The sequence below is a fragment of the Palaemon carinicauda genome, chromosome 35, assembly GCF_036898095.1.
Source record: "Palaemon carinicauda isolate YSFRI2023 chromosome 35, ASM3689809v2, whole genome shotgun sequence".
Taxonomy (NCBI): Eukaryota; Metazoa; Arthropoda; class Malacostraca; order Decapoda; family Palaemonidae; genus Palaemon; species Palaemon carinicauda.
In genome coordinates this window covers 4,602,662-4,612,247 of record NC_090759.1, presented here as the reverse complement: position 1 = coordinate 4,612,247, position 9,586 = coordinate 4,602,662, and the positions used below count along the sequence as shown (strand labels likewise).

Sequence of the window (9,586 nt, the reverse complement as noted above, 5' to 3'; positions counted from 1 at the left end):
CTGAAACAATGTATTTTGATATTAGGGTTCAAGCATTTATTAATTACCTCAAAGATAGGATGTGATTCTTTTTACTTTTGTACTGCAGTAGGATTTAAAGGCTTTGAGAGCGATGCTCCTATGTTTACTTTTATGTTTTGGTTTGTGAGATTGTTTACGAGATGCTCAACACTCAGTTGGAAGCCCAGAGCCACAGAGTAATGTAACCCTTTAGCACGTTAAATGTATTTTATCAATACCAACTATCATTAAATCCCACCGAGAACAGTTGGCGACATTCATTGATTTCAATATCATTCCAGGTATGTGGTATTATGAAATCCCCAGAAAATATTCAACCAACATATCAAACTGGCGATGATCTGATGACAAATACACTGAGAGATCATAGAGAACCAGGAGAAAAAGCCCAGTGAGCAGGGGCGGCTCTAGGGTTTCTTGCGCCCTAGCCTAATATTTTAATTTGCTCCCCCAGGCCCACCAGCTAGGAGGTCTGGGGTGAGCAGTAACCAGTAGCTCCCCATTGGGTGACATTTCGGGATAGTCAATTGTTAATCCAGTTACCAAATATTAAGTTGAAATGCATTATGCGCACACACAAACACACATACACACATATATTCTTTAAAACTTCCATCAGGGATAAGAAAATGTAAGTGGTGAAGAAAATCTGACTCATTTTCCTTCCATTTCAGTGTATCCTTAGCTGAAAAAGGGGGAAAAATAAAACATGGCCTCAACAACATATTTTTTCATTCATTAATAGAACAAATCTAAAAAAAAAAAAAAAAGAAAAAAAAAAAAAGACGAATTCAATGTACTGAAAGGAAGTGAAAGCTATATACGCAGAAAACGTATAATATTAATCTCAGTTATTGAAGAGAATTAGATATTCTCTTCATAACTACGAACTGAATTATTAACAAAAAGACTAGAAATCAAAATAGTGTGAATAATTAATAATTTTGAAGTAAACATGAAGATAACTCAGAAACAATTGTTTAAATTTTATATTATTAGGAACTGTTTACAATTACATCTTTCAATTATAATATAATTGTAACTTTATACTAAAATTTATCAATATCTGTCAATGGCAAAAATGAGAAATTCAATTTCAGTGAACACTGAGTCTCTAGATTCTTGGCTACAACTACAGATAACTAAAAATGTGCTTTCTGTGCCTTTTTCTTGGCAAAATCAGCCACTAGATTCTTTAGATCAACTTTCTGTGCGATCTCGTTCTCAATAGAGACCATAGCTAGACCTATAAGTCTTTCTTCTGTCATTGTAGACCGCAAATACGTCTTAAATAATTTTAATTCGGAGAAACTCCTCTCACCGCTCGCCGCAGTAACAAGCAAAGTTAGCAGAATGCGCGAGGCAACAAATGTGTTGGGTACACTGTGAACCAGCCCTTGTTCACAAATGAACTTTAAAACATCCAGGGGAGTGACAGTGTCAGGCTGAAGGCGGCGAGCAACTGCGTGAAGTTCATGACACAAGTCAGTGGCGTCTGTGTCCTTGCTTTCTCCATCTCGTAGTGCTGTTTCCAGCTTGGTGCAATGTTCCATACGTTGTGTGTTTGTTATCCCATTAAGTGATTTAACATCATACAGGAAACCAAAAACAGACTCCATCTGCTACAGTTGCTGAAAACGTTCCAGTACAGAATTGATGGCAACATCGAGTACAGCAAAATAGAGGTTAAATTTAAAGTTCACTTTTGTATTCTGCACTGGTGTGTCTTCTTCATAGTCAAACTGCCTTTTCTTTTTCCTAAGACGAACGGAATCTGCAACAAAAACTGGGTCTATCTCCAAATCATTAGCCAATTCATTAGTATCAACTAGTACTTTTTCAAACTCTGTATCACTTCTTCTCTCTTCAAGAAACATTCTAGTGCATTCCAGTTGTTTTAATGCTGATGAAATATAATTTTTTTTGCTTGTAGTTGCTTGCTGGTAATGTTTATTTCAAAAAGAATGTCATAGCAAACGTTCAATGAAACCAAAAATTTGAATGTTGCAATGCCAATTGCAAGAGTTTTAGCTTCTGCACGTGTGGAATTTCCAGATGATCCAAGGAGAGTAGAATTAGTTACCATTTCAGTAAGAGCATCATATATGTCACCAATTTGGTAACGAATGGGTTTTAGTGCATCTATACGACTCTCCCATCGTGTTTCACTCAGAGATTTTACTGTTAACCTTTGTACATGACGTTTCAGTACATCCCAACGATGAGTTGAGGCTGAGAAGAATACATAGAGCTTTTGTATCAGGCCGAGAAAATTAGTTGCTTCTAAGCAGCAACTTGCTGCATCATTCACCACAAGATTTAATGTGTGTGCTGAGCATGGCACGAACAACGCCGTGGGATTTCTTTGAAGGATTATCTTCTGTACACCATTGTGCTTGCCTTTCATATTGCTGCCATTATCATAACCTTGACTTAGCAAGTTGTTAATGCACAGATCCATTTTCTTGAACTCTTCCAGAATAGTTTCAGCCATGAATGCACCAATGGTTTCTTGTAGTGGCACATAACCCAAGAAATGTTCTCTCACAGCTATCACAGCATTATCTTCATCAACTTGAACAAACCTGATTATGACTGTCATTTGCTCCACATGACTCACATCAGGTGTGCTGTCCAAAATTATTGAAAAATATTTTGCAGCACGTGCATTTCTCAGAATTTCTTCCTTAATAGCGTTTGCTGATATGTTTATCAATTCATTCTGAATGTTTTTTCCTAGATAATGTACATGTGTTTCTTCATTCCTTATCTTCCGCAGATGTTCACTCATAACTGGATCAAACAATGCCATTAGTTCTACAAACTTTAAAAAATTTCCATTTCCTGCACTGTATAATTTTTCATTTGCTCCTCGAAAAGAGAGATTCTGCACTCCAAGTACCCTTACTAAGCAATAAGTCGTTCCAAGATTTGTTGCCAATAATTTGCAACTCTTTCTCTTGCACACCGGGTTTCATCATCTATTGTTTTGTGTTTCTTCAAACGCTGCTCAAGCTCTTTCCACTTGCCCACATTGTCAAAATGGTCAGGTAATTTTTCATGTGATGACAGTAACGATGACAAGTTTTTCCAGTCTCGTAATCCTATACTAGGAAGTGGAGAAATGCGTTTCATGCCAAACAGCTTGCAACAGAAACACATTACAGAATCAGTTGACACTGAATATTGTAGCCACTTTTGCTGCATAACTTCTCCATTGGGTAAATGTCTTTGATAATGGAAACTCAAAAACTTTCTCTGGTTTTTATCTCTTTGAAACCTGATATCCAATATATGCATGGGTCCATGTTGCACTAGTTGCAGCCTTAACTGATCATCATAGCTAGTCCATGTTGCTGGATTACTGTAGTCTATATCAGTCAGTGTAGGCCTACCAGAGTGCTTCATTGGTTTGTTACTTTCTTCATCTTTGGTCACTGTTCCTTCATTTTCAGACTTATCTTTGTCTGCAGTTTCCTGAACGTTTACTTCAGTCTCTGATTTTTCTTGTGTACTGGTGCTGTTTCCAGCTTTTATCATCTTTTTGTTAGCTGTCTCTGGTTCATCTTGCGTATCGGTGCTGTCATTAGGTTCTATCTGTGCTATCTCTGCTGCTGTCTCCGCAATTTGGTGTGTAGACACGATGTATACATTATCTACCCCCACTGCTGTCTCTGTTTTTTCTCTCGCAGACCTAGTGATGCTGTCTTTACATTTCATCTCTACTTCCTTGTCTGTCTTTTTCTCTGATTTTGCATCACTTTTGCTCCATCATGACATTCATGACCCAGTTCATCAGTCTTCCGCAGCAGATACTTGAGAAATGATCCTTCTTGTTTGGCTTCTTCTTATTCTTGTTCAGCTTTACGCTTGCGATACTGAGCTCCAGATGGAAGCTTGGTCATGCTGAAATAATAACTTTAATGCAAGCTATATATCGAGTCACTTTGACTAAGCAATAACACGTATTATATATATATATATATATATATATATATATATATATATATATATATATATATATATATATATATATATATATATATATATATATATATATATATATATATAATCAAACACATTTCAATGTACATACACACACACACACACACACACATATATATATATATATATATATAATAATATATTAATATATTAATATAAGCTTTAAGCATATGATCATATCATACTTGATATAGCACTGATATTGCATTAATAAATATATTAAATATTAAACCCAATAAAACCCCCAAAAACACATTAAACCCAATAATCCTCCCCCCAAAAAAGGTGAGTTAAGTAAAAAAAAAATTCCAGCCCTGATGTCTGAGTGTGTATAATATATATACATATATATATATATATATATATATATATATATATATATATATATATATATATATATATATATATATATAATATATATTAATATATTAATATAAGCTTTAAGCATATGATCATATCGTACTTGATATAGCACTGATATTGCATTAATAACTATATTAAATATTAAACCTAATAAAACCCCAAAAAACACATTAAACCCAATAATCCTCCCTCCAAAAAAGGTGAGTTGAGTAAAAAAAAATTCCAGCCCTGATGTTTGTGTGTGTATATTATATATATATATATATATATATATATATATATATATATATATATATATATATATATATATATATATATATATATATATATATATATACACAAACATAGTTACACAAATGCAAGCATAGTCCATTTGCCACCTAGGCGGACCCATGAATGGTCTCTAGTACAAGGTTTTTTTGTAGATTCACCTTCCTTAGGGTTCTCTGAAGCAATCTGGTTGGGTTGTCACAATGACAAGTTTGGGGAAAAATATTTATATGCAAATTAGCGACGCCGTCACGCCATTATTGAAAAATCGATTTTCATCAATATTTTCAATTCGTGCAGAAATATTTGTCAACTGATTCGAACATTTAACTATATTACTTTGTTTTCCGTCTATTAAGTATTACTCAGTTCAAGTAAACTAAATGTACCCTTGCTTTATTGTATTTTTATGTATTATAAAACTGCGTCATTCTTTAGAAAAATATTTAATTTCAGTTGAACAGTATATGGAACTATGTAAAAAAGTCATTTTAGCTTTCTGTATATTTTTCTTTATTGTAATATATATATATATATATATATATATATATATATATATATATATAATTGTTCTGTATATATGTATATATATATATATATATATATATATATATATATATATATATATATATATATATATATATATATATATAATTGCTTTGCATATATATTTATTTGTTTATTTATTTATCTATTTATTTACATCCCAGTTCTTGCGCCCCCTTCATTCTTGCACCCTAGGCGAGCTGGCCGTGCCAGTGAGGATCCCCCGTGCAGCCAACCAGAAGAATTTCATTAAACACAAGCAAAGAAAACAAGAACACAAGTAGATATTTAAAATTGGGTGGGATACAAAAGAGGTAGGAAGTTACAAGGTGGCTTTAGAACAGTAGCCTAGCCTAATCCAGGTAAGAATTCAAAATTCCTTTTGACATTGAACATCCTGAACAATTTAGCATCACAGCCGAACCCAATTCTGTTGCAACACGATGACAACAGTGGTGTAATGAATTTAATATTTATTTAGAAGCATTAGGGAATATGAAGGATTCCCAAAAGAAGGCATTATTACTTCACACAGCCGGTAGAAAAGTTTGGGAAGTATTCAAGACATTACAGCCTACAGATGACACAAGTGAAGCTGCAATTAAGGCTCTTACCATATATCTTGCTCCTCAGGTCAATAAAATTTTTGAAAGGTATCAATTTACAGCACAGGCATATCAGAGAGAAAATGAAAGTTTAGATGCATTTGTGACTAGACTAAAGAATTGAGCTGTTTCATGTGAATTTCTAGAGTTAGAAATTGTTATCATAGATCAAGTTATTGCACATTGCACATCACAAAAACTAAGAAAGAAATGATTGCAAGATAAAGATTTAACATTAGAAAAGGTATTGATAATAGGCAGAGCTTTAGAAACATCAAATAGGCAAAGTAACATAATAGGTAGTTCTACAAGCAATAAAATGGAAAATTCTAAAATGAGTAAAATAGGTTCCAAGTGGAAAAACAATGAGAATCAGCGAAGGGATATGTCAAAGCGTAGTCATAGAAAAGCGCCTAACACTAATGTTCATAAATATCAGAATCAGCCTATAAACAGAAACAACAGAAAAAACCCAAGTGTTATAGGTGTGGTAAAACTGATCATCTTACATACAGAGCAAAGAAATTCCCTGCTACTGGCCAAACATGCCAGAATTGTAGAAAGATGGGTCATTTTGCAACGGCTTGTAGATTGCCTAAACAGTACGCAAAGAAAATTAATGCTACAGTTAATACTATTGGTTAAGAGAATAATGCGGAAAATGTTTATGATAATCAGGATAAGCCAGAAACTGATTTTGCGTTTCACATAAATTCTGTCAACAAAAATGCAAAGAAACATATCACGGTAGAAGTAATCATAAATGGTAAACCAATTTTGATGCAAGTTGACACAGCAGCCGATGTATCAATTATGTCTGAGAAAAAAGCTAAAAGCCTTCCTAATTTGTTATTAAAAGGTAAAAATAGAGTTTTGAAATGTTATAATGGTTTTGATATTCAGGTAATAGGTGCTTCGAACGTAGAAGTACAGTACAAAGAACAGAAATTAGAGAGAAAGCCATTAACAGTAGAGAAGGTAAAGGACAAACTTTGCTAGGTTTGGATTGGCTACAGTATTTGAAATTAGATTGGCCTAGTATTTTGAAGGTTACAGATAGACAAGATGAACACAAAAAAGAAATGTCTGTGGATGATATCATATCAGAGTTTCAAGACGTATTTGAAAATAAAGTAGGTACAGTAAAGAATGCAAAGGCAGTTTTAGTTTTGAAACCTGGCAGTACTTCTAGATTTTGTGATCCCAGACCAGTACCATATGCATTGAAAAGTGCAGATGAAACAGAAATCAGGACATTAGAAAATGAAGGTTCATGGGAAAAGGTTACATATTCAGATTGGGCTACTCCATTAGTACCTATAGTGAAGGAAAATGGTCAGGTTAGGTTATGTCGAGATTACAAAGTAACGTTGAATGCACAACTGCAAATAGCTCAACATCCATTACCAAATCCGAAAGACATGTTTGCAACTATGTCAGGATGTACTGCTTTTTCTAATTTAGATTTAAGACAAGCATTTCAACAGCTTCAAATTGATGAAAGCTCACAAGAATTATGTACAGTAAATACATCCTTAGGGTTGTTCAGGCCAAAGAGATTACCTTATGGAGTTGCAAGTAGTCCAGCTATATGGCAACAAACTATGGATAAGATTTTTTCAGGAATGCAAGGAGTATTCATTTTCATAGATGATATTTTAATTGCTGGTAACGACACAAGAGAACATAAAGAAAGATTACGAACAGTTCTGAAGAAGTTGAAGGAACATAATATTAGAGTAAATAAGAGCAAATGTATTTTGGAAGTTGATTCAGTGGAATACTTAGGTTTTGTAATTATTGGCAAGGGTATTCAAGAAACTAAAGAGAAGATTAAAGCTGTACAATCAACAAAAGTACCAGAAAATGTTAAGGAATTACAATAATTTTTAGGTTTAGTAACATTTTATGGGATTTTCCTTCAGAATTTGTCTACAATTGCACATCCATTGTATAATTTGTTGAATAAGGGTTAGAATGGAAATGGACAAAAGAGTATCAGGAATCTTTTTAAAGAATCAAACAAGAAATAACATCACCTACATTCCTAGTACATTATCAAATGGATTTAACAGTTAAATTAGTTAATTAGTATGTGATAAATCAAAGATAGATTTAAGTGCAGTATTATCTTATGTAATGCCAGATGGAACAGAAAAAACAATTGCATTCACTTCTACAGTAATGAACAAGGTAGAAAGGAATTACTCTCAAATAGAAAAAGAAGGTTTAGCATGTGTATGGAGTTAGGAAATTTCATATGTATCTTTAAGGTAGGAAAAAGTTCACACTTGTTACAGATCATAAACCTTTCTTAGCAATATTGGGTCCAAAAGCAAGTTTACCTACGTTGGTAGCTGGAAGACTACAACGTTGGGCAATTACGTTAGCTGCATACCACTATGATATAGAATACAGTCCAACATCAAAGATGGGTAATGTAGATGCTTTATCTAGATTACCAGTAGACAAAGTTCCAGAAGAGTAGGATGACAGTATTCTGTTAATTTCTATATATGGTGTACCCATTACAGCAAAAGATGTAGCACACAGTACCAAGAGAGACCCAGTACTTAGTAAGGTTTTAGAGTTTAATGACAGGTAGGGACTTATGTGGAAAAGAGGAAAATTGTAAATCCTATAAGGATATATGGTATGAACTGAGTGTAACACAAGGAATAGTGATGAGATGTTCAAGGGTGTAGTTATTCCTAATTCATTGAGGAATAAGGTTTTGTCTGAAATACATGCTGATCACCAAGGTATTGTAAGATCAAAGTAAATTGCAAGAACCTTTGTATTGTGGCCAGGTGTAGATAAAGATGTGGAATCTTATATAAAGAATTGTATGTATTGCGTTATTTAACAGAACAATCATCATTTTGCTAGAATGCACCCATGTGAGTTACCCAGGTATCCATGGCAAAGAGTGCATATAGATTTTGCAGGTCCTTTTTTAAATTATTTGTTTTTGATAGTCGTAGATGCTTACAGTAAGTGGCCAGAAGTAATACCAGTGAAGACAACAATGTCTTATGCCACAATAAAAGAGTTAATGCAAATTTTTTCTACACACGGTATACCAGAAAGAATTGCTACAGACAATGATCCACAATTTACCTCACAAGAGTTTAAAGAATTTTGTAACGTCAATGGAAAAAAAACATGCATTTTCAGCAACGTATCATTCCTATACTAATGGAGAGGCTGAAAGGGTTGTTCAAAGATTTAAACACAATATGAAGTGTAGAAAAGCAGTTCAGGTTACATATTTTTACATGTATCAAAGTTTTTATTGTCTTATAGAACAACGCCGCACAGCACAACAGGCGTGACACCAACAAATTTGTTGATGGGGAGGAGGATTAGGTGTAAGTTAGATTTGTTGTATCCATGTATGAAAAGTGATTTAGAAGATAAAGGGTATAAACAAGTAGTATATCTTCTAAAAGTAAGACATTGTTTACCTTAATCTGATGTCATGGTAAGATCGTGCAACACTCCAGAGGAGTGGGTACCAGGAGAGATTGTAAGATAGATGAGAAATTTACATTATGATGTTCAAGTTGGTGGAAATATTGGAAAACGTCATGTTGATAAATTACAGCTATTAAACAGAAATACAGTAGATCATATGAATGTTAGAGATGAAAAACTTTCAGAAGTAGTTAGATCAAATGAGTCAAATATTAATCAAGATGCTCCAACATCAAATGTAGATACATAATCAATTCATGTGCCAGTACAAGATGAGGTTAGAGTGCTTCCTAATAGGA

General features: G+C 33.6%; 3 protein-coding genes across 3 annotated transcripts; all 3 read right to left on the bottom strand.

Annotated features, from left to right (window-relative positions):
• Positions 1-1,163: 1,163 nt before the first annotated feature.
• Positions 1,164-1,640, bottom strand: LOC137627149 (uncharacterized). The gene has a single exon (XM_068358224.1). It carries the CDS (start codon positions 1,638-1,640, stop codon positions 1,164-1,166), a length of 477 nt encoding a protein of 158 aa, XP_068214325.1.
• A 278-nt stretch (positions 1,641-1,918) lies between these two features.
• LOC137627148 (zinc finger MYM-type protein 1-like) lies at positions 1,919-2,833 on the bottom strand. The gene has a single exon (XM_068358223.1). The coding sequence runs from the start codon at positions 2,831-2,833 to the stop codon at positions 1,919-1,921; it is 915 nt and encodes a 304-aa protein (XP_068214324.1).
• Positions 2,834-2,928: 95 nt separating this feature from the next.
• Positions 2,929-3,741, bottom strand: LOC137627147 (zinc finger MYM-type protein 5-like). Its single transcript, XM_068358222.1, has one exon. The coding sequence runs from the start codon at positions 3,739-3,741 to the stop codon at positions 2,929-2,931; it is 813 nt and encodes a 270-aa protein (XP_068214323.1).
• Positions 3,742-9,586: the final 5,845 nt, after the last annotated feature.